At 35.4% G+C, this 25910-nt stretch overlaps 1 protein-coding gene across 9 annotated transcripts in view; it reads left to right on the top strand.

Moving 5' to 3' along the window:
* The window catches only part of PDS5B (PDS5 cohesin associated factor B), a 173471-nt gene extending 147698 nt beyond the window's left edge, over nucleotides 1-25773 (top strand). For 2 of the 9 annotated variants that reach the window (XM_081549207.1, XM_081549208.1), the window contains exons 25-35: nucleotides 1295-1499; nucleotides 4574-4688; nucleotides 6420-6552; nucleotides 6889-7008; nucleotides 7991-8053; nucleotides 8608-8753; nucleotides 10305-10410; nucleotides 20205-20644; nucleotides 20738-20845; nucleotides 23948-24086; nucleotides 25481-25773. In XM_081549207.1, coding sequence (XP_081405333.1) covers nucleotides 1295-1499; nucleotides 4574-4688; nucleotides 6420-6552; nucleotides 6889-7008; nucleotides 7991-8053; nucleotides 8608-8753; nucleotides 10305-10410; nucleotides 20205-20644; nucleotides 20738-20845; nucleotides 23948-24086; nucleotides 25481-25516 — 1611 coding nt within the window. In that variant the 3' untranslated portion in view covers nucleotides 25517-25773. The remainder of the gene's footprint in view (nucleotides 1-1294; nucleotides 1500-4573; nucleotides 4689-6419; nucleotides 6553-6888; nucleotides 7009-7990; nucleotides 8054-8607; nucleotides 8754-10304; nucleotides 10411-20204; nucleotides 20645-20737; nucleotides 20846-23947; nucleotides 24087-25480) is intronic. The other 7 variants (XM_081549212.1, XM_081549213.1, XM_081549210.1 and 4 more) reach the window with 4 other exon arrangements.
* Nucleotides 25774-25910: the final 137 nt, after the last annotated feature.

Below are 25910 nucleotides of genomic sequence, written 5' to 3'. Positions count from 1 at the left end.
GTATTTTTGTCATTCATCTGTCGATGGACCTTTACGTTGTTTCCAGGTCTTGGCTCTTGTAAACAGTACTGCTCTGAACATGGCAGTGCAGGTATCTTTTTGAACTATAGTTTTGTCTGATTATGTGCCCAGGAGTGGGATTACTTGATTGTATGGCGACTCTATTTTCAGTTTTTTGAGGAACCTCCATACTATTCTCCATAGTAGCTGCACTTGACTACTTTTTTTTAAAGTGGGTGTTTGGTATTGTAATAAACTGAAGTTTAAAGTAAATGAAAGAAGATGCACAAAATAAAGATTTAAAGATAAGGGCAATATGTTGCAACCTAGGTTTTGAAGAAAAGCGAAATTAGCATTCTAGATAGAAGAAATAAATATACAGTTGCAATAATATGAAACACATCACACATGTTCATTGATGGAGTGTAATAATGAAAGTCTTTGTATATCTCATATATGGCTCAAAAGTCATATTGAGCTTTTCCCTATAGTTTAGAAAAAATTCACATAATCTGTAGCAGACACTGTGCTAGGTGTCGAGGCACAAAGAAGCATAAAATCACAGTGGTTGGCTTCAAGAAACAGCAGTGCATAAGACAGATAAACCAGTCCTTTTCATACTGTGTACTAAATGCTAGGCTGGAGATACGTGCAGAGTACTAGCAGAGCACAGTACTAGATATGCACAGAGGGTTCAGGATAAAGATTTACACAGTGATTTCTGGAAGATATGGGAGCTGTCCTTGAAGATGAGGACGGGTTAACTACTAGAGTGGAAGTGGGTGGTTTAGGAGAGCAAGTAGTGTGAGAAAAGCAGGCACAGTGATGAACAGTTCATTTATAGAACTAAGAGGAACGTGATGTTGCTGAAAGGGATTAGTAACTCCTGCCTTTGGAGTTGTGCGTTTTAATCTGAACACTAAATATTTAAATTGGACAAAGTTTTATCTTGCTCAGTAAATGAAAAAGGTAAATATGAGATAGTGTTCAGACTTGGTTTTACATATCTCATTTTAGGTTAAGGTGGATTAATATTTACTGGTTTTTATCTATTTTAAGAGTACATTCAATATGTTCTCACATAGGTGGCTGGTAGTCATTTTAAGGTCCAGGTTATCACTCTGGCCTCCATATTAACTTCTCACATCTCAGTCCTGTGAACTGGAGCACTGGTTGTGGGTACATGTGCTATGTTTATTCTTCTGATTACCTGATATAGTGGATTTCCTATCCAAAGTTGTTACTTCCTCTTTGATACCATGTCGGTAACATGTGGAATAATTATGTCTTCCAGGATGAATGCTATCAAGTAAGACAAGTGTTTGCTCAGAAACTTCACAAAGGCCTTTCTCGATTACGGCTTCCACTTGAGTATATGGCAATCTGTGCACTTTGTGCAAAAGACCCTGTAAAAGAAAGAAGAGCTCATGCCAGGCAGTGTCTGGTAAAAAATATCAATGTGAGACGCGAGTATCTGAAACAGCATGCAGCTGTTAGTGGTAAGCTTGTGTGAAAATGAAACGTGTATTTTCTCATCTTGCCAGTTCAGTTTTGTGGAACACAGAATGATGTTACTAATCATATTATATTTGTTGTTTATTATATTCTAATCAGCCCTCATTAAGTAAGAAGTTGTTATTACTGTTTTTCAGTAGCAACTTTTCCTCGTAAAAGGTCATTTTAAAATACAAATGCATGGTTATTTAAATATCAACCCATAGTTCTTTATGCAACTGACTAAAAGGCCAAGGGGAAAAAACAGGAACTCTGGAGGTAAATGAAACAGTTAAGAGGTACATTTATGTAGATTGTCTAAGTGCCCTCTTTTAGTTTAAAAAAGTCCAGGTCTTTAAACTTTATTGGTTGTCCTCACCTGTAGCTGACATTAATATCAGAGTCCTGTGTGCCTTTTTAAAATCTGCTCACATCACTCCGTCCACACTATTAGTTTTTGTGTCCCTGACTTCTATGACTTGATCAACAGCATTAAAAGCCATCCAGTTATGCAGGTCAGAAGTCAGAGGCATTCTTCATGCCTTCTTTTTTCCTCTCATTGGTCACTAAATCCTCTTAATTCTTCTTTTGGATGTCTTCACTGTTTCTCCCCAACTCCTCTATCCTGCTGTATTTCACTTGGATTATCATATCTACTCCTAACTAACTCCCTGTTGTAAATGTTCCCCTGCCTCCAGCTGATCCACACCACTGTCAAAATTATCTTCCTAAAACAGATCAGCTCACGTCACTTTCTTGCTTTGAGACCTTGGTTGGCTCCTTTCTGCTCAGAGGATCAAGTAGAAGCTCGTTAGCATGACCCTTTGTAGTTAACTCTCAGCCTGAGTTTTTGGGGTTTTTTTTTTATATTTTATTTTATTTATTTATTTTTTTTTAATAAATTTATTTATTTTAGTTGGGGGCTAATTACTTTACAATATTGTAATAGTTTTTGCCATACATTGACATGAATCAGCCATGGGTTTACATGTGTTCCCCTTCCTGGACCCCCCACCCACCTCCCTCCCCATCCCATCCCTCTGGGTCATCCCATTGCCCCGGCCCTGAGCCCTTGTCTCATGCATCGAACATGGAATGGTGTTCTGTTTCACATATGATAATATACATGTTTCAATGCTATTCTCCCAGAACGTCCCACCCTCACCTTCTCCCTCAGAGTCCATAAAATTGTTCTATGCATCTGTGTCTCTTATTCTGTCTCGCATATAGGGTTATCGTTACCATCTTTCAAATTCCATATATATGCATTAGTATACTGTATTGTTGTTTTTCTTTCTGGCTTACTTCACTCTGTATAATGGGCTCCAGTTTCATCCATCTCAGTAGAACCGATTCAAATGTATTTTTTTTAATGGCTGAGTAATATTCCATTGTGTATATGTACCACAGCTTCCTTATCCATTCGTCTGCTGATGGACATCTAGGTTGCTTCCATGTCCTGGCTATTGTAAACAGTTCAGCCTGAGTTTTAAACTTTCTCTCTAGCTATTCCTGAATGTAAATTCTTTGCTCCTTGTACTCTAGATTATTTGAAATTTGTGTAACCAGCTTTTTTCTCTGTTGTCAACTCTGTCTGGAAATTGCCTCCCCCTTCTGGCCAAACAAATAAACAAAACCAAGGAGAGAGGTTTGCCCCTTTTGAATCCTTTAAAATACAGTTTGGGGACTCTCTTTCTCATCCTACTTTACCTTGAAGGTTCTGGAGTTAAATCTCACCTCTGCCACCTCTGCCATTTACTGATTGTATTTGGGCGGGTTATTTATGCAGTCTGAGCCTTAGTTTCCTTTTTGTAAGATTGGTATAGTTTTACTTACATCTTATGGTGGTTATGATTAAAAAGTTATATATATAAAGCACCTGGCATAATGCATGGTCCAAAGAAGTACTTAGAAGTTATTAGCTGTTGTTATTTTAGGGTACTGACCTTGGTAAAGTAGGGCTTCTGTCCTGGTTCTGTCTGTGCTCAGTGTGAGGTCTTCGTCTAGTCTTATGCATCTTTATATTTAAAATAGTAAGCCCTACTAAAATAGTAGGTCTGGAAAAGAGTAAGCACTCAGTACATGTTTGATAGACTTTAAAAATTTCACTGAATTTTGAACCTTGTTACTTTTTTCTTTTGTACCTACCTTGAAATGAATATTACACACAAGCTTATTCTCTTTGAGTTCAGTGATAGAAATAAAGAAAATTTGGTGCCTTGTTGACACATAATTTTACTCTAGACTGAACATCTGATTTAAAATTGCAAGAGTAGGAAATATAAAAAGCATTGCTCAGAGTATGAATCTTGGTCTTTTGAGTAGCCTTTATTAAAACTAGTTAGCATTTCCATTTCTATGTGTAATGAACTGTACTGATCTCAGTCAAAATATTAAAACATTTGAATTTAAACTGAAAAGATACTTCATTGTTATTTAAAATGTCCTAGAAACAATGTCTGTTCTTTCTGTCAGTTTTTATGTTGCAAATTGTATTAAATAGTATCAACCTTTATTTCCTATTTTTGTGCCATACTGACTGAAAGATTTACTAGTTGTTTTCCTTTTGCACAGCAACTTACAAGGGAGTGTTGAACATAGAGTTACTAATAAGAAGAAAAATAGATTTTATGTTCCTTAGTCTTGAGTACTGGAGAAGGAAATGGCACCCCACTCCAGTGTTCTTGCCTGGAGAATCCCAGGGACGGGGGAGCCTAGTGGGCTGCAGTCTATGGGGTCGCACAGAGTCGGACACAACTGAAGCGACTTAGCAGCAGCAGGAGCAGCAGTCTTGAGTATAGTTTGGGTCACTTTTTCTCATATCTGTTGAAAATTGAAATATTTATCTTTGTAGGCTCAGCACAGGGTGCATTTAGTAGGAATATCAATATTGGCCATGATGGATAACTGAATAAACTTTTTGATGTACCTGAGCACTGGACATTTCAGTGTAATTTTTTTTCCAGCGATATTTTAAATTATTGGGATGCAAGAAATAGAGTATCAGAGAGAGAAAAAGAATGAGTAAGATTTGGTTTTCTAACCTGGATGTTTTTGTTTTGTTTTATTTCTTTTTCAGAAAAATTATTGTCTCTTCTACCTGAGTATGTTGTTCCATATACAATTCACCTTTTGGCGCATGACCCAGATTATGTCAAAGTACAGGATATTGAACAACTTAAAGACGTTAAAGAGTAAGACTTTTTCCATCCCATTTTCATATTTTCTGAAGGTTTTTCCCCTTTCCTGCTGATAATGGAATCTGTTATAATTAGTGTATTAAATTTATTTCATTTCTTAGGAGTTTAAGGTTCTTTACCTTGTTTGTTCTCTTTTTCTTTTTTCCTACCATCTCTTCATATTTCATTTCTTATATAATTCCCAAAACAGCTTAGCATAATAAACTGTATTACTGTTGTATTTCTCTACCAGTCTGGCATTTCTTTTCTATTGAAGTTATCCATTAAAGAGTTTGCTTTGTAATTCTCATCTTTTCCTACTTTATTCTGAAGCACTGTATAGATTTTTCTGTGGAGTGAATTACCACTCTTTATTCACGTGGTAAGCATATTTCCTTTGCAGTTCCTGTCTTCCTGCACAAGGAAGAAAGATAGTCTAATTTAATAATGGGCCAAGTTGATAACCAGGGAACTGTTCCCATACTTCACTGTTGATTCTCTGACTAAATTAGATTTATGACAGTTGCAGTTCTTTCAAAGATTCTTGTTGAGATGCCAGAAGAATATACCTGCCAGGGTGTAGGATGGAGGAATATAATGATATTTAGAGAAGTCTTTGTAAGACTCCCTTAAATAGAGATGAGATCCTATTTCTGTTACAGTAAAGGATGACCTCTGTGGTTTTGAATAAATTAATTTCTTATGCTTTTAGCTTCTTATTAAATGAAAATAACTCTTGGTTTCTTGATTCATAGAAATATTTTATAGTTAAGTATTTGTGGTGCTTCGAGAGAATAAAATTAAATTACTGGTAATTTTCTCATGACAAGAGAAAAGGCTTTTACCCTCTTTTTGCCACAGTTTCTATTTTTAAAAAATAAGCAATTAGTTTTCCCAAAATGAATTTTGTGTTAGTGTGATTATACTAAGGAAAACTTTTAGCCATTCCTCTTTCTCAGAACACGTTGGGTTTTGTTTTTTTTTTTAAATAGATAAAATATTCCTTGAAACTTACTAAATAAACATTTGGAGCTGTATTTATGAATGGTCTAGTACAGCCCTGAGTGATCTCCTTTTTGTTAGAGAAAAGGAACTGTAACCTATGCCTGAGGTCTCAGGGGTTACTTTTTTTCCCTTCTAGAACGATACCTTGTTTCACATTTCCCTCTTCTCCCATTTTTTCCTCTGTACTATCACTCTGTCCCATTCTGTATGCATAATACAGAGACAAAGGACTTTAATTTTTTTCTTGAATAGAATTTAATATAATTACCCTGAAACTGAGGTATGAAACTTTTTTTTCCCCTTTAGTATGTAAAGTTGTCAGCCCTGACTTTTTCCTCAAGTTATTGATGGAGGCTCTTATGGTTGTTAGAGTTTCCTAAAGACTTCAGTCAGAACCACAGTCAATCTTAGAATATTAGAATCTTCACTTTATGACCCAGTTATTGTTTTAGGGAGTCCTCCCTCCCTGCCATAGCTAGGGATTAAGATCACTTCTTTATTTCTACCATTTCTGTTTTTTTTTTAACTTTTCTATCTACCTAGCAAAATTAGTGAGACTTTGAGAAAGGATGTTATGAACTCCTACCTACATTGCTGATATGTTGTGATATGTATGTGACGTACTTTTTTTTCTCTATTGATTTATAGCTGTTTCTTTTTAATTTTTTCTGCTCTTGGAGTTCATTATATTTAGAATTATATCTGTATTTAATAGTGAATATTTTTCTTGGTATTTTTTAGGTGTCTTTGGTTTGTTCTGGAAATACTAATGGCTAAAAATGAAAATAATAGTCATGCGTTTATCAGAAAGATGGTAGAAAATATTAAACAAACAAAAGATGCTCAAGGACCAGATGATGCCAAAATGAATGAAGTATGTAATTCTTTGTAAATAGTTATGTTTCTGTATTGACTTTAAGCATTTGAGCATAGGGTATGAGACTTATGTAGACAGCATCAGTCTTTTCTACTAGTAGTAAATAGTAGTATTCGTGTTAGTAATTAGACTTACTAATATAGAATCAGTAGAGAATAGTAGTAATGCTGTTATAGTAAACTAATGACAATAATAGAGTAAGTATTTTAACTTACACTGTTGTCCTGAAAACTACATACTAAATGCATGTTCTGGGATTACTCCTAATTCACAGAGTCTAGTTTGCCAACTTAAGTACCTGATTTTTTTCTTTTTGTTTAATACCCATTGCAGAAACTGTATACTGTATGTGATGTTGCCATGAATATCATCATGTCAAAAAGCACCACATATAGTTTGGAATCTCCTAAAGACCCAGTACTGCCAGCTCGTTTTTTCACCCAGCCTGACAAGGTAGTTATTTTAGGATTTATTTGTGTAAGTTGAAATAAAATGTATTATCACCACTAGGTTGTGGGACGATCAGGAGGAATCAGTGTCAAGAGTTGACCCACTACTTACATATGGGGAAAGGTCGCCGTGAATCTTAACCATGTTCAAGATCAGAATATGGGCCAAGCGGGAGGACACAGATAGGTTCAGAAATGAGTTAAGATGATCTAGAATTTTTATTGTTTTCTGAGTTTTTTGTTAGTCTTAAGAGCACAGGCAAAAATGTGATCAAAGCTGGTAAATCAACAAGTTAAGGGCCATTGATTCAAAACGGGAAGGAGAATGCTGATACAGTCTGAAATTATAAGCCCTTGAAATTTCTAACTGGTATGAGGAAAGAATCAGAACTGACATTGGAGCAGGTGTAATACCTGGGGAACATTACAGGGATCTTCTCAAGCCACTCTCAGAAAACTCAAGTATAGTATTATTCTAAAAAAGGTATTTTTAAGAATCTCTTGGAGGTTTATAACAGTCATTACCTTGTTTGTTTGTTTTTTTAAAGCAGAATACCAGTTAATATCTTAACCCCAGTGTATAGAGATTGGAACAGGCCTTGTAGGTTCGTCTAAAAAGGGACTGTCTGCATTTAGGCATTCACTTTTTTGTGATTGAGATAAGAGGAGTATTATGTGGTCTCTTCCCTGTAGAATATTATTATATAAGCATGTTTTTGTTCAGGTGCTCTTACAGCTCTAGCATATTAGAGCTCAAAAATGGTGTGTTAATACTAGCACAAGGTTAGTTTTAGCTATTACAGCATTTAAAATTAGTGACTGAAATTTTGTGTTTCAACTGATTTTTAATTTCAATAAATACGTATTTTAAAATGCACTTTAAAACAAATGCTGCTCTAATTTAAGCTTTGTTGACTTCTGATTTGCTTCATAGATACAATGTTTCAGAAGTCATTGACTGTGTCTTTTTTTTCCCTTGCTTCCAGAACTTCAGTAACACCAAAAATTATCTGCCTCCAGAAATGAAATCATTTTTCACTCCTGGAAAAGTATGTTTTGAAAATTGTTTTAATTTTTATGTGGTAGTTTATTTTAGTGTGACTGTTGGTATAATTGTATTATTTTGTATTTCTTTTAAATTGGTGTATCAAAAGAAAATACATTTAGTAAGAAAAAGTTATTTTTACTATATAGTTTCAGATTGAGACATAGAACATATTTCTTAGCTTATGGTAAAACTCTTTATATCTTCTTTCTTAAATTTCTTATTCTGTAATATTAAAGTAAAAAGACATCTTATGTCCCTCCCTAGCAAGAGTCTGATTGTCAATTTTCATTGTTGACTATACGTTTTTTATGTTCTCACTTTCTATGTAAGCCTTCTTACTGTAGATAACTTAGAAACTTAACTGTTATTCTGTTAATACAGTTTTTTATTTATTCAAGTGATACTCAGTTTATAATTCTTATTTTGCTTAGGGATAGGCAGGCTTTTCATGATTTATAAATGTAAATACTTTGGCAGGTGTTATTTGTGATTTTTTATATCTAAATTTCTTTTGGCTTTTATCAAATAGAAAGAGATATGCACTTTTCATTTCAGCCCAAAACAACCAATGTTCTAGGAGCTGTTAATAAGCCGCTTTCATCAGCAGGCAAACAATCTCAGACAAAATCATCACGAATGGAAACTGTAAGCAATGCAAGCAGCAGCTCAAATCCAAGCTCTCCTGGAAGAATAAAAGGGAGGTAAGTACACAAGAAATACCATGCTTTACATTAAGGACTCCACCAAGGCTATGAGATCTAAGATAACATCTTTTACCCTTAATGTCAGTGAGTGAAAGTCAGTGCATATCTGTACATTCCTATTTTAACACTGATAGCCATTTACAGGTAAATGTATTTGCTTACTCACTTAGATGGGTACTCCATAGCCTTTCATATTTTAGCTTGTTGGGGCAATCCGTTGTTAGGCATAAGCTGGTTTCCAAACTAAGTGTCCAGTGAATGTAAATCTTTCAATTACAGCTCATCTATGCAGTGGAATACATAGTCCTTTAAAAATGATGACGTATGAGCTCGTATGAAGAGTTTCCACAATATGTGATTGAATGGAAAAGACAAAGAATAGAACAGTGTAAAGTATTTTTGAGTTTTAAGAAGAATTTGTATTTACATGCCCGTATACATGCATCAAAAGTTTTGGGCAGAGTACCCAGCGTCTTCATGGTGTACACAGGAATCTAGTGTAGGAGGGAGAAGCCCTGGTGTGGTTTTGAATTTCTTTTCCTGGGCATGTATATAACTTCTTTGTTTTAAAAAAGTGCTTTCAAATTATGCTGTGCACTTTGAATTTTTTATTTTCTTAAGAAAAAAGGAAAATAATTTACACTTTAATTAGTTTTAGCATTTTTTGCTTTTTGTTGTTGTTCAGTTTCTAAGTTGTGTCTTTTTTGTTCACCAGGACTCTTTATAAAGGAATGAGCTAGGTGTGTGTGTGAGAGATCATTTTGGTTGGCGAGTAGGGATTAGAGAATAACGGTCAGGGATGAAGTTGAGAGGTAGCCAAATTATGTTTGGCCTGTGTGGATAATGTAAAGGATTTGGTTTGACTTTAAGTAAAACTGGAAGATGTAGAGTCTAGTGATCTAATTTGCAATTTTAGAAGATTACCTAGGTTACTGATGGGGAATAGAGGAGCTAGAATAGTAATCTCAGGCAGGCATGAAAAGGGAGAAGGTTGGAAAATAGCCAAATGGTGTTAAATATATTAAAGTGCTTCCCTTGCAGCTCAATTGGTAATGGAAAATAGCCAAATGGTGTTAAATATATTAAAGTGCTTCCCTTGCAGCTCAGTTGGTAATGGAAAATAGCCAAATGGTGTTAAATATATTAAAGTGCTTCCCTTGCAGCTCAGCTGGTAATGGAAAATAGCCAAATGGTGTTAAATATATTAAAGTGCTTCCCTTGCAGCTCAGTTGGTAAAGAATCTGCCTGCAATGTAGGAGACCCAGGTTCGATTCCTGAGTCAGGAAGATCCCCTGGAGAAGGAAATGGCAACCCTCTCCAGTATTCTTGCCTAGAGAATTCCATGGACAGAAGAGCCTGGCCGGTTACAGTCCATGGGATCGCAAGAGAGTCCGACATGACTTAGGGACTAAACCACCATAAAAATAAAATGGATACTTTTTGGAAAGAATGAAACTTTTTGTTCATAAAGCTATAAAGCTACACTGGGAACAGGAAGAACTTTTAAGCTTTGATTGTAATAATAATTACAAATATCTGTATTAAAAGGCTTGATAGTTCTGAAATGGATCACAGTGAAAATGAAGATTACACAATGTCTTCACCTTTGCCGGGAAAAAAAAGTGACAAGAGAGACGACTCTGATCTTGTAAGGGTGAGATATTTCGTTTGAATTTATAATAAGTACAGTAATAGTAATTCTTACTATGTAAATAATAATTTTTACACTGAAACCAGTTAACGTTACTTTCGAGTTTGACATCTGATTTTACTTCAGTGGTTTTAATCACAAATTTGAGTTTATAATTATCCTCTACCATGTAATTTAAGTATATTGAATTTCTTGTGTGTCTTACCATTCTAGTAAGCAGTCTTTATTCTTTAAAGCTTTGGACTCAAACATGCCTGTTCTATACTCAGAACTGCTTGGCTTTTGTGGGGTTTTTTTTGTTTTTTTTTCTTTAAACACAATGAGTTTAGACTTAGCCTTAGAGAAAAGACTAGAATGAGAATTCTTAAAGGTTCTTCCATCTTAGCTGACTTCCTGAGCCTTTAATTACTAAATGTGATTCTAGTAAATGTTGGAAATGCTAAAGTTTTCATAAAGTCCTTGTTTAGGTTTTAAATCTTAATAGCAGTGATACTGATATGTGTGATAGACATAATTTATAATTATCACTTGAAGACAATTTGGCATTTTTAGTATGGATATAGAATACAGTTATGTATTTCAACACAACCAATGGCATTAATAATGGAGTACATTTTGACTTTCTAGGTTAGCTCTAAACATTTCTTGAATAACCTGTTAGGTTCCCTGAATTATTTTCTTTATTAGTGAAGTGTGGATACTCAGCTGGTAAGGCTTATCAGAATAAATGAATTAGCCCAAATGAATGGTGGTTGCTGCTGTTTCATTGTTATAAAGATTAATGTTTTTGATTAATGATTATCATAATAAGAAAAGTTTATGTGTTTTCATCTACTTGATTAATAGAGGAAAAAGTTATTAATAAGCACATTGCTTTTTCTGAAATAGTTCTTATACTTCTTGTCTTCCAGTGGCCCAAATTTATATATCCCACAAAGTTTAAGTGATTTTCAGTTTTTTTCAGGTTTCTCCAGTAATTTATTTTAGCAAGTTGTTTCTCTTTCCATTTAAAATTCTAAAATTCTTACTCAATCCTAACTATAGTATTAATTCTGATTATTATTGGCTGTTTAAAAATTTCACCCAAGCAGAATTAAAAATTGATTGCTTAGCCAGAAAGGAACCTTGTTATCTGGATTTATAGAAGAATCCTTGAGTGGGAAAAGCTATTTGTGTCTTCTAATCGGACCTCTCCCTTAGTGCAGAAATTCCTTCTTTATAATTTATGAGAATTAGTTACTATGTGCTTGAAAATGCCTTAAGTGGAAAGCCTGTAACTTCTCCTATTTGTTGAAGATCTCAGCTAGGTTACCCACACCCACATATACTGCTCTTCTTCCCCCCCAAATTAGAAAACATGCTTAATATTTTGTTATCCTATAAATTCCATATCTAGTCTACATTTTGGAGCAATGCAGAATAAAGTCCATGTTTTCATAGAACAGTTCTGAATTTATGAGCTTTTGAGATTGATATGTGTAGTTAATAAGGCTTTTGCCATCTTTTGTATAACTTTGCATCCATTTTCAGAAGAACCTTATTAATAAGCTTGTTTCAACTGAAATGTCTTCATAGAGCTGACATTATGAGACAGAAGTTCAATTTATTTATTTATTTATTTATTTTTCTGTTTCTTTTTTAAAATTTTTATTTATTTTATTTTATTTTTTAATAAATTTATTTGTTTTAGTTGGGGGCTAATTACTTTACAGTATTGTAGTGGTTTTTGCTATACATTGACATGAATCAGCCATGGGTTTACATGTGTTCCCCATCCTGAACCCCCTCCCACCTCCCTCCCCATCCCATCCCTCTGGGTCATCCCGTTGCCCCAGCCCTAAGTATTTGTCTCATGCATCGAACCTGGAATGGTGTTATGTTTCACATATGATAATATACATGTTTCAATGCTATTCTCTCAGAACATCCCACCCTCACCTTCTCCCTCAGAGTCCATAAGACTGTTCTATGCATCTGTGTCTCTTATTCTGTCTCGCATATAGGGTTATCGTTAACCTTCTTTCAAATTCCACATATATGCATTAGTATACTGTATTGGTGTTTTTCTTTCTGACTTACTTCACTCTGTATAATGGGCTCCAGTTTCATCCATCTCAGTAGAACTGATTCAAATGTATTCTTTTTAATGGCTGAGTAATATTCCATTGTGTATATGTACCATAGTTTCCTTATCCATTCGTCTGATGATGGACATCTACGTTGCTTCCATGTCCTAGCTGTTATAAACAGTGCTGCAATGAACATTGGGGTACACGTGTCTCTTTCAATTCTGGTTTCCTCAGTGTGTATGTCCAGCAGTGGGATTGCTGGGTCGTATGGCAGTTCTATTCCCAGTTTTTTAAGGAATCTCCACGCTGTTCTCCATAGTGGCTGTACTAGTTTGCATTCCCACCAACAGTGTAAGAGGGTTCCCATTTCTCCACACCCTCTCCAGCATTTATTTCTTGTAGACTTTTGGATAGCAGCCATTCTGACTGGCGTGAAATGGTACCTCATTGTGGTTTTGATTTGCATTTCTCTAATAATGAGTGATGTTGAGCATCTTTTCATGTGTTTGTTAGCCATCTGTATGTCTTCTTTGGAGAAATGTCTGTTTAGTTCTTTGCGCCATTTTTTGATTGGGTCGTTTATTTTTCTGGAATTGAGCTGCAGAAGTTGCTTGTATATTTTTGAGATTAATTGTTTGTCTGTTGCTTCGTTTGCTATTATTTTCTCCCATTTTGAAGGCTGTCTTTTCACCTTGCTTATAGTTTCCTTTGTTGTGCAAAAGCTTTTAATTTTAATTAGGTCCTATTTGTTTATTTTGCTTTTATTTCCAGTATTCTGGGAGGTGGGTCATGGAGGATCCTGCTGTGATTTATGTTGGAGAGTGTTTTGCCTATGTTTTCCTCTAGGCATTTTATAGTTTCTGGTCTTACGTTTAGATCTTTACTCCATTTTGAGTTTATTTTTGTGTATGGTGTTAGAAAGTGTTCTAGTTTCATTCTTTTACAAGTGGTTGACCAGTTTTCCCAGCACCACTTGTTAAAGAGATTGTCTTTTCTCCGTTGTATATTCTTGCCTCCTTTGTCGAAGATAAGGTGTCCATAGGTGCGTGGATTTATCCCTGGGCTTTCTGTTTTGTTCCGTTGATCTATATTTCTGTCTTTGTGCCAGTACCATACTGTCTTGATGACTGTGGCTTTGTAGTAGAGCCTGAAGTCAGACAGGTTGATTCCTCCAGTTCCATTCTTGTTTCTCAAGATTGCTTTGGCTATTCGAGGTTTTTTATATTTCCATACAAATTGTGAAATTATTTGTTCTAGTTCTGTGAAAAATACCATTGGTAGCTTGATAAGGATTGCATTGAATCTATAGATTGCTTTGGGTAGTATACTCATTTTCACTATATTAATTCTTCCAATCCATGAACACAGTATATTTCTCCATCTGTTTGTGTCCTCTTTGATTTCTTTCATCAGTGTTTTATAGTTTTCTATATATAAGTCTTTTGTTTCTTTAGGTAGATATATTCCTAAGTATTTTATTCTTTTCGTTGCAATGGTGAATGGTATTGTTTCCTTAATTTCTTTTCTGTTTTCTCATTATTGGTGTATAGGAATGCAAGAGATTTCTGTGTGTTAATTTTATATCCTGCAACTTTACTATATTCATTGATTAGCTCTAGTAATTTTCTGGTAGAATCTTTAGGGTTTTCTATGTAGAGGATCATGTCATCTGCAAACAGTGAGAGTTTTACTTCTTTTCCTATCTGGATTCCTTTTATTTCTTTTTCAGCTCTAATTGCTGTGGCCAAAACTTCCAAAACTATGTTGAATAGTAGTGGTGAAAGTGGGCACCCTTGCCTTGTTCCTGACTTTAGGGGAAATGCTTTCAATTTTTCACCATTGAGGATAATGTTTGCTGTGGGTTTGTCATATATAGCTTTTATTATGTTGAGGTATGTTCCTTCTATTACTGCTTTCTGGCGGGCTTTTATCATAAATGGATGTTAAATTTTGTCAAAGGCTTTTTCTGCATCTATTGAGATAACCATATGGTTTTCATCTTTCAATTTGTTAATGTGATGTATTACATTGATTTGTGGATATTGAAGAAACCTTGCATTCCTGAAATAAAGCCCACTTGGTCATGATGTCTGATCTTTTTAATATGTTGTTGGATTCTGTTTGCTAGAATTTTATTAAGGATTTTTGCATCTATGTTCATCAGTGATATTGGCCTGTAGTTTTCTTTTTTTGTGGCATCTTTGTCTGGTTTTGGAATTAGGGTGATGGTGGCCTCATAGAATGAGTTTGGAAGTTTACCTTCTGCAATTTTCTGGAAGAGTTTGAGTAGGATAGGTGTTAGCTCTTCTCTAAATTTTTGGTAGAATTCAGCTGTGAAGCTGTCTGGTCCTGGGCTTTTGTTTGCTGGAAGATTTCTGATTACAGTTTCGATTTCTGTGCTTGTGATAGGTCTGTTAAGATCTTCTATTTCTTCCTGGTTCAGTTTTGGAAAGTTATACTTTTCTAAGAATTTATCCATTTCTTCCAAGTTGTCCATTTTATTGGCATATAGCTGTTGGTAGTAGTCTGTTATGATCCTTTGTATTTCTGTGTAGTCTATTGTGATCTCTCCATTTTCATTTCTAATTTTGTTGATTTGATTCTTCTCCCTTTGTTTCTTGATGAGTCTGGCTAATGGTTTGTCAATTTTAGAAGTTCAATTTAAAGACCAATAGATTATGGTGAAAAAGTATCATCTTTTTTGTATACTACCAGCTTCACATTGAAATTTCACTGCAAAGGGATTATTGTTCATGTACATTTATATTAAAATATGGCCACAGGACTGCAAAAGGTCAGTTATCATTCCAGTGCCAAAGAATGTTCAAACTACCATATAGTTGTGCTCATTTCACATGCTAGCAGGGGAATGCTCAAAATCCTTCTAGACTTCAGCAGAGTGTGAACCTAGAACTTCTAGATGTACAAGCTGGATTTAGAAAAGGCAGAGGAACCAGGGATCAAATTGCTAACATCTGTTGGATCATAGAAAAAGCAAGGGAATTCCTAAAATACATCTCCTTCTGCTTCACTGACTACGTTAAACCCTTTGTGTGGATCACAACAAACTGGAAAATTCTTAAAAGAAATTGGAATGTCAGACCACCTTACCTGTCCTGAGAAACCTGTATGCAGGACAAGAGGCTACAGTTAGATTGGACATGGAATAATGGACTAGTTCAAAATTGGGAAAGGAGTACGACAAAGCTGTATATTGTCACCCTCCTTTTTCAAGTTTTATGCGGAGTACATCATGCAAAATGCCAGGCTTGATGCATAACAAGCTGGAATCAAGATAGCCAGCAGAAATAACAACCTCACATGCAGATGATATACCACCCTAACAGCAGAAATCAAAGAGGAACTACAGAGCCTCTTGATAAGGGTGAAAGAGGATAGTGAAAAACCTGGCTTAAAACTCAACATTCAGTATCATGGCATCCAGTCTTCATGGCAAATAAATGGGGAAAAAGTAGGAACAGTGACTTACTTTATTTTCTTGGGCTCCAAACATTTGCTCCTTGGAAGAAAAGCTATGACAAACCTGGACAATGTGTTAAAGAGCAGAGACGTCACTTTGCCAACAAAGGTCTGTATAGTCAAAGCTATGGTTTTGCCAGTAGTCATGTATGGATGTGAGAGTTGGACTATAAAGAAGGCTGTGCCCTGAAGAATTGATGCTTTTGAACTGTGGTGTTGAAGAAGAGTCTTGAGAGTCCCTTCGATAGCGAGGAGATCCAACCAGTCCATGCTAAAGGAAATCGGCCCTGAATATTCACTGGAAGGACTGATGTTGAAACTGAAACTCCAATACTTTAGCCACTTGATATGAAGAACTGACTCATTTGAAAAGACCCTGATGCTGGGAAAGAAGGAGAGAAGGAGGAGAAGGGGATAACAGAGGATGAGATGGTTGGATGGCATCACCAACTTAATGGACATGAATTTAAGCAAACTCCAGGAGATAGTGAAGACAGGGATCACAAAGAACTGGACACGACTTAGCAACTGAACAGTAATAATTTAGTTTTACAATTAACATTGTCCCCATTTCCTACTTCTGATGTTGATTTTATACCCCCTCTGTTCTGAAAACAGTACAGTACAAAATGAAAAATTAGAGCATTTAGTGCTTTAGGAAGCTAGATTATTTTATGATACTGTCAAGAAAACAGATACTGAATTTCCTTTTTACCACCAGCCTTTTCCAGAACATTAAGAATTCAACCATTTTTTTCAGATCTTTGGACATCAAAATGAATTATAATATTTATAATTGGAAACTTTAGTTTTATTTTAATATTTTTCTTCCCTTCTTTAAGTAATGACAGTTAATTTTTAATTTATGTACAAAACTCTAGAAAAATAACTAACAAATTAAAACCAAACATTTATATGTCTTTTTTATTCCCAGAATGCAAGATTAATTTAAATGCTAAAAAATCTTTTTATATAGCAAGTCAGCATCCTAAATAAAAGATGCTAACAAAATAATCTCAGATCATGCCAAGCAGATATAAATAAAATTTCATTCTTGGCAAATGAGAGCACTCTTTGTACATTAATGCTAGAAACATACTTCATTATATGCTAAAAGTTTTATCTGTTTAAATCAATAGTCAGTGATTTGGTCAAAATTATTATTCTTTTTTTTTTTTTTTTTTAGTTCTACCAGTTTATTGCTACCAACCCATTTCCCTCCACCCTCATGCACGCGTGCTCAGTCATGTAACCCCATGAACTGCAGCCCACCAGGCTCCTCTGTCCATGGACTTTTCCAGGCAAGAATACTGGAGTGGGTTGCCATTTCCTTCTCCAAAAATTATTATTCTTAAAGGCAAAATACTTGAAGCATTTTTATTCAAAATCAGGAACAAAACAAACAACCAGTTATCACCACTGTTATTGTTCTAGAATATTTGGCCAGTTCTGAAAGACATGAAATAGGAACCAAAAGTATGACAATGAAAAAGAAGAGACATTTACTTTTATACTCTTAAAAAAATTAAGGGGAAGCAATAGAAAAACTAAATTTAGCAGGGTAGATGTATGTTTGTAGGTATTTATACAACTAACTTTACTCTGGTCATTTTACTTTATATCAGATAGACACTTGGGGGAAAAGAGATTTACTTCACAGCGATAACCATTACAATGAAATTAGATAGAGGGATCTAAACATAACCTTAAAAAGAAGTAGGAGGAACCTATGTGGAGAAAACATCAAAACTGAGAAACATAGAAGAGAGAGAGGACATGCCATATTCCTTCATGGGATAAATGAATAAAAAAGATGACAGTTCTAAGTGAAAATATCATTGTAAAATTCCAGTGTGATTTTAAGTGCATGGCAAAGAATGTTGTTGTTTAGCTGCCAAGTTGTGTCCAACTCTTTGTGACACCATGGCCTATAGGCCCCCAGGCTCCTCTGTCCATGGGATTTCCCAGGCAAGAATACTGGAGTGGGTTGCCATTTCCTTCTCCAGGGGATCTTCCCAGACTAGATATCAAACCTGTGTCTTCTTGCATTGGCAGGTGTATTTTACCACTGAGTCACCAAGGAAGCCCAAAGGTAGAATAAATGGATGCAAAAAAGGAGTAATGATAAAATCAGCCCAACCAAACACAAACATACTTAGTTATAATTAGTAAAATACTGTGCTTTTGTTGAGTAGTATTTTACTAATACCTAGAAACATTACTGTTTCTGAAAAATAATACAAAGTAAAGGAAGCATAACATATCAGTGATTTTGAAGTGATTAATGTATCTTTGGCAGTGGGAGTAGGTAAAACAGTTTAGAACCTCAACTCACATCCTATTCTAAAACAAGATATGATAATGTCTTAGTCTGTTCAGGCTACCATAACAATACACCATAGACTGGAAGGTTTGAACAACACAAATATTCTCATATTTCTGGAGGTTGGAATGTCCAAGATTAAAGGCCAGTCCAGTTGCTGATGGGATCTCTGTTCCTGGTTTTCAGATGGTTACCCTGGATTCAATCCCTGGGTTGGGAAGACCCCCTGAAGTAGGAAATGGCAACCCACTCCAGTATTCTTGCCTGGAAAATTATGTGGACAGATCAGTGTGGTGGGTTACAGTCCATGGGGTCACAATGAGTTGGACATGAGTGAACACACATACACACACACACACACACACACCCCTCCCTTCTTGCTATGTTCTTATCTAGTGGTAAGAGAATATGAGTTTGAGCAAACTTCTGGAGCTGGTGAAGGACTGGGAATCCCAGTGTGCTGCTGTTCACAGGGTCGCAAAGAGTCGGACATGACTGAGCAACTGAACAACAACAAGCTGGTGGAGAGAGAGAGTCTGAGATCTCTCTGGTGTCTCTTTTCCTAAGGACACTAATCCCATCATGAGGGCCCCACCCTCATAACCTTAGAATTATCTCCCAAAGACCCCATCTCCAAAGAATATCAGAATACTTCAGCTTGTGAATTTTGTGGGGACACAATTCAGTTCACAATGAACAGGAAATAAAATTTAAAATATACACAAAAGTGTAAAATATTGTAGATTAAAACTCAAACTCCAATAAACAGACAAGGGGCATAATTAGGCAGTTCACAGATAGGAAACACAAATGACTAATTAAACATGTGAAGAATTATAAGTAATCAGATAATTTTTGTTTTCACTGATGTTTTAAGAATGTAAATTGGAACAAACCTTTTGGAAATTAACTTAGTACTACAAACATGTTTTTATATGTTTTACACACATGGTATACCCATGGAGAAAATTAGAAATTCATACATACTATTCCTGGTTTCTTTGAAGAATCTCTTTAAAGAATCTCCATCTACAAGTCAAGGCTTAAATTCTGTGAATGTAGACTGGGATTTTATATTAAATTTGAAACTCACTGATTTTTGTATTTTGTTGTTGTATCTGGGAAGAAGCAATAACTTTGATTCAGAAGTGTTTTCAGAATTTTTAATAAATGATGAATATGTTTAACTTTTGTATCTTGCAACCTCCATTTATGAAGTAAAATAGTTCTTTTATGATGTGTATGCATGATGCATTACATAGTTGATATTTATGTCTTATTAATATACACTGCATGATAAAATTAGGATTACTTAAATTGACTATCAAATGCAGATCCACTATACTCAGTGTAGTTGTCTGTTATTTAAGCATTGAATTTGGCTTTTTTTCTTTTTAGTAGACCAGATGGATTTTTTTTTTTCAAGAAAATACATTGATTTTGTTACCAAAACAGTATAGACATTTGTGAAATATTTGAAAGTAAGTTGCCAATTAAAACTTGGTAGAGACAACAGATGCTAATAAGAAACAACTGCAGTTCTTCATAATGAGTACGGAACTATGACTCCTTTTAAGTGTTGAATTTAGAATGTTCTTTTTAATGGACTAGCTTTTCATCAAAAATTTATTATCTAATCATCTACTGATCTTGAGAGGTTTCGTCTGAGGCTCTCTAGCTTGAGTAAGAATAAAAATTTACCCTCTTACCCCAGATTATGTTTTATATTAGAAAATTGTTAATAAAAGCAAGTAGGTAGTTATGGTTCTGACATGCTTAAAATCTCTATACCTTATTTAGGTACATTCTTATGACTGAAGTGGATAACATATTTTGTTTGTTTGTTTATTCTTGAACATATACACACACACACACTAATAATGTATACTAAGTTTTATATTTGAAATCGTGGCTTTTATTCCTAGTCTGAATTGGACAAACCTAGAAGCCGGAAAAAGACACCTGTTACAGATTCAGAAGAGAAATTAGGCATGGATGACCTTTCCAAGTTGGTACAGGAACAGAAGCCTAAAGGCAGTCAGCGTGGACGAAAGAGAGGCCATACAGCTTCAGAGTCAGACGAGCAGCAGTGGCCTGAGGAAAAGAGGCTCAAAGAAGATACACTAGAAAATGAGGATGAACAGAACAGTCCACCAAAAAAAGGTAAACGAGGCCGACCACCAAAACCTCTCGGTGGGGTTACACCCAAAGAAGAGCCAACGATGAAAACATCCAAAAAAGGAAGCAAAAAAAAGTCTGGACCTTCAACAGCAGAAGAGGAGGAGGAAGAAGAAAGACAAAGTGGAAACACAGAGCAGAAGTCAAAAAGTAAACAGCACCGGACTTCAAGGAGAGCACAGCAGAGGTAAGTGTGTGCAACTCTAAACTGCATGCATTCAGTTACTGTACTGTAAATCATAACTTGATGCTGTCTGCATCTGGGCCTTCCCCAAAGCAGAGCAGAGTCTCCTGACACTAGTGCAGTTGAATCCACACAGTCCACACCACAGAAAGGACGAGGAAGACCATCAAAAAGGCCATCACCTTCACAACCCCCCAAAAATGTGTAAGTTGTAAATAATATTAAGTTTCAAACCAGTTTCAAATTATTTTGCAAGAATTCATGCATTTCTAAGTGTAGCAATACATAGTGAAAGTGTTAGTCGCTCAGTTGTGTCCAACTCTTTGTGACCCCCTGGACTGTAGCCCACCAGGCTCCCTTGTCCATTCTCTAGGGAAGAATTCTCCAGGCAAGAATACTGGAGTGGGTTGCCATTCCCTTCTCCAGGGGATCTTCCCTACCCAAGAATCGAACCAGATCTCCTGCACTGCAGGCAGATTCTTTACTGTCTGAGCCACCCATATATTTAGCCCATTACACTAGGTAAGATAAAATTTTTGTAAACTTACCTAGGTGATTGATATCCCAATCATCCTTTGCCGACATTTGTACATTTTTATAGGTTTTAGACAAATGGTTATAAACAAATACCAAATAGTTTATATTTCCAGTACACACTTTATGGTACCTAAAGAGACGATGGCGTACCTTTAAATAATCACAGCGTAGACCACATTTTCTTGTTATTCCACACCACAGGTTTTCCATCTTTCCTCAGCAGCTTTAAAAAAATAGCTTATACACTTTTGCTTTCATTCTTTGATCAGTGTAGGAAAGTAACAGGCATCATTTTTCCTTAATTACATGGGTGGAAATTATCACATAGTGATCTCAAGCTTTTGATGTCTTGATACTGTTTGTTTTCTAATCAAAGGAACACATCTGTATCTACATATAGATAGTTTTGGATGTTCGCACAAGTACATGTTTATAGGAGAGTTACAGTAACAAATCTATGCCCAAAATTATTTAAGTGGCAGGGGCATCAATGTTGTAATTTGTAAATTTGGCACTTTTTTCTCATTTAAAGCAAAAACAGTAGCGTATTGTCTGTTTGAAATTTTGCAGTTTTTCTGAAAGTAATCCCACACTTCAGTGGCTTGACTTTTCAGAGTTGCCAGCACACCTTGGTTAAACGCTCAGTTCATAGTTTTTCCTGTTCCTATGTATTCCGTAGGAAAAGTTACCTGAGTGTCTAGCCAGTACTTCCTACCTTTTTCCATTTACTTTTTCCTTCACGTAAAAAGTAAAGGTAAGTACATTTTTGCGGCAGCTTTGTAAGTGTGTTTGTATTCAACCATGAAAAATCACTGTTTAAAAAAAAAAAATTCCTAAGCTTAAATTGCGATGATTAATTTTATAACAAGAAAATAACAGGGTAAATATCTTTCATGCTTGTAACTTTAATTTGTTTATATTTGGGCATCATAAAATTAAGGGCTTATATGATTATCATGTTATCTCGTAAAATTACACAAGTCCTCCTCACGGGAATATTCTAAATGAAGCAAGTATTTTCTGTTAAAAAAAATCAACACAGAAAGAGAGTCTGTGTCCTGTCTTAACAGCCTAACTTCTTTTTACTGGAAAGCCCCTGTTTAGAGGTAGTGTTATCACTTATGTTACGATTTGCTTGTTTTCTTGTTCTGATCTCAGTGGAATTGAGCAAGATTGTATTCTTTTCCCTGTATTTTCTTCTGTTAACTCTGAAAAACTGAATCAGGTAAGTAAATTTGAGTAAATTGGTTTGAGGACAGATTAAACAGTATGTATATTCAATTGCTTATAGAAATGATTAGGAAATTCTAAATTAAAAATTAAATACCAACAGATACATACATTTAATTAAATGGTGGTATCTGTTACATATTTTTGAGTGTCTTCTATGTATCAGAGAGTACTAGGTGCTAAGGAATATAGTGACAGGAAACAGACATCCTTACAGTACATACCATCTAAATGGGGATGTAGTTATTAAATAATCACACATGAGTGTGGAATAATAAGTTGTGAAATGTACCTTGGAGGACAAAGTTAGGGTGCTGTAAGAGAGTGTAATGAGAGGGCTGGGGAACTTTTCTCTTTGGAAAGTTGATTCCTTGAGAACAAACTGATTTCTCAAGTTGATTACTTGAGAACAGTAGGAGTTAGACTTCTAGAGAGTAGGCAGAGGAACATTTCAGGTGGAGGGAACACTGTTTTGGAAGGTTCTGAAGTGGGAAAAATCTTGACAAATTCAGAGAGCCAAAGGAAGGCAGTTTTTGCTGTATTGCAGTTTCAGGGAATTGGGGTGTAGAAAGAGATGAGAACTGACAAGTAGGCAAGGCCAGTCTATAGGTCCTTATGTACTTATCAAGGAGGTTAATGCAGTTACTCTCAGTACAGTAGGGGCCTCTCAGGGGCGTGACATCAGCTATTTTATATTTTTAAAAGATTACTTGTAGAGAGGCAAAAGATGAGAATGGTTTAAAAATATGTATGATGCAACAGTGAAGATGGAGAGAAGTGAAGGGATTTGAGATTTCTTTATAAGTAGAATCTTTGGGTCAGATAAAGAATTGCACGCTATTAAGGAAGATTCTAAATTTTCTGGTTTGAGTGACTCAGTAGACATAGATGCCTTTTACACAGACTTGGGAAAGATAAAAGGAAGAGTAGACTTTGGGTTATATTTTAAAATCCTTTATGGCATTGGTTTCAGTCACCCTGACTTTTGTTATTTGGTAGATCTTTTTATATGTAACATTCTAGGGTTAGGTACTGGTTTAGGATTTAGAATGTAAGAAAAATATTTCTTGGCTTACACAGTAATTGAGGGTAAAAATGATAATAAAGCAAAGTCTATGAAGTATTTAAAAGCATTTCCTCTTATGAAGTAAAGTAGAAAGTGAAAGTCACTCATTTGTGTCGGACTCTTTGTAACCCCATGGACTGTCAGTCCATGGAATTCTCCAGGCAAGAATACTGGAGAGGTAGTCGTTTCCTTCTCCAAGGGATCTTCCCAACCCAGGGATCGAACCCAGGTCTTCTGCATTGCAGGCAGATTGTTTACCGTCTGAGCCACCAGGGAAGCTCAAGAATTCTGGAGTGGGTAGCCTATCCCTTCTCCAGGGGATCCTCCCAACCCAGGAATCAAACCCTGGAGTCTCCTGCATTGCAGGCAGATTCTTTACCAGCTGAGCGGTATACCAGGGAAGCCCTCTTATGAAGTAAACTACCACTTAAAGATCACAGTGTTCATTTTATTTTACCTGTGTTTTACTCTAGCCGTGTAGGACGCTCTAAACAAGCAGCTACTAAAGAAAATGACTCAAGTGAAGAAATGGATGTGTTTCAGGGTAGCTCTCCTGTCAATGATGAAAATCCACAGGAAGAAACAGAGGAAGAGGAAGTCTCTACAGTAAATGTATGTGTTTTTTAAAGTGCCGTGTCTGATAGTATGGAATGTGTTCAATAGAATTAGACTTGATAAGTGGTCAGATTCTTTTAGCACTTGCTGTTACTTAATAATTCTGAATATTTCTCTCTATATTTTTTCATTAGTTTGTAGTGTTAGTTCATCTATCAGCTTAGATTGTGGAGAAAATATCATTTATGAAAACCTGAAACCAAGTGAGAGTAATAGACGTAGCCTAGTGAAAGTGTAAATGTCTAGTCTACAGCTGAATACGGAGAAGAGCAAGTGATAGTCTCAGGATGACACCGCATGCATTTGAGTTTTCCCAGTATCTTTTATATATATACACTTGGTAATATTTCATATACTTTTTTTTTTTTAGTTTCTCAGCAGCAACTAGAAGTTAGTCAGTCGTGTAGAATAAAGTCATGTCTTCAAATAAAATTAGCGTTTGGAATTCATAAAAATTGGCAATAGACCTTTCTTTCACAAAAGTAGGAATGTGATGCCTCCTAAGATACTTTTTAAAATAATGAATGACTTTGTCACATCTCCGATTTTTCTCTTTGGAAGAAATAGAATTGATGCATCTAAGTAAGAGCTGTGTGTTGCTAATATTCATGCTGAATATGTGGATCAGCTCAGCTAGTTTCAGGTTTTTTTTGAGAAACGTGTGTCCTATGATCAAGCCCCAGAGTTGACCCCTGCCTCTCTGTCTTATTTAATATAATCAGCACCTCTATTTGCATCAGGATTCATTTATCTGAATTAGTTGAAGACCAGAGAAAAAAATGTTGAATTATGGTCTCAAACTAGTTTGGCTTGTAAAGGGTTTTTATGGAGGGAAGGTATAAAAATAAGGCTGAAGAGTACATAGTAACTGATGGCTTCATTCAAGGAGAACTAAACTATAAATTAATTACATTAAAATCCTGTTCTGTTTGTGTTCCTCTTGTTAATACTGAACTTATTTTATCTGAAATTTTATGCTTTCATTAGTACTTGCCACATTTTTTATGTTTTTGATAGATATGATCCAAACTCAATAGGTAATTTCTGAGAAAGGTAGCTATAAGCCTAAATTCATAAATATCAGATGTTTTCCTTTACTACAGACACATAAGTAACAAGGTGATATTTGTCATTGTTTTTTGCTGTTGACACTGACTTCTGTTCATTTCTCTTTAAAATTATTAAACAGAAAAGTAAAATATTTTCTCTTTTGCTAATCCTGGGAAAGGCTATTTATGAGCATTCATGTATTATATAGGTCTAAGTATATGATGCTAAGGCAGAAAGTTAATGTAGGAGAAAGATTTTAAGGAAGGACTATTAGGAACATGTTAAGAATAATAATTGGTTATAAAACAATGGTAATTACACCTGTTGATGTTTCTTTCAAGGTGCGGCGGCGAGGTTCTAAAAGAGAAAGGCGATGAACAGATGCCGTTAATAACTTTCTGTGTGAGAGCTTTGAAAAAAAAAGGTTGTCAAGCTTCAGGCTGAGTAAAGCCTTTGATGCACAAAATGGGACTGCTGAAGAGTGGACAGTCGGACCTTACTCTGATGACCTCGTGTCTGTGGTCACATGCTTCAGCCATGCGCATGGTGACAACATTGACTATGGAGTCTTGTGAAAGAGTCTAATGTGCGATGGCTATGTAGACATAAAATAAAGAAGAAACTTGTAAATATATTTTTTCTTTTCTTTTTTTTTTTTTAATGTTTCTGACTTCTAAAGTGCTTGTATAGCTTTTATCTGCGGCTTTAAACTGACAGTGCCCAACTGTTCATTGGATCTATTGATTTGAAAAGTTTGTTAGGATAGATCTT

This window comes from Giraffa tippelskirchi, chromosome 12 (assembly GCF_054371585.1).
Source record: "Giraffa tippelskirchi isolate mGirTip1 chromosome 12, T2T-mGirTip1v1.2.pri, whole genome shotgun sequence".
In the NCBI taxonomy this organism is placed as follows: domain Eukaryota; kingdom Metazoa; phylum Chordata; class Mammalia; order Artiodactyla; family Giraffidae; genus Giraffa; species Giraffa tippelskirchi.
Note: the sequence above shows the minus strand (reverse complement) of the source record. Positions and strands in the feature narration are given on the sequence as shown.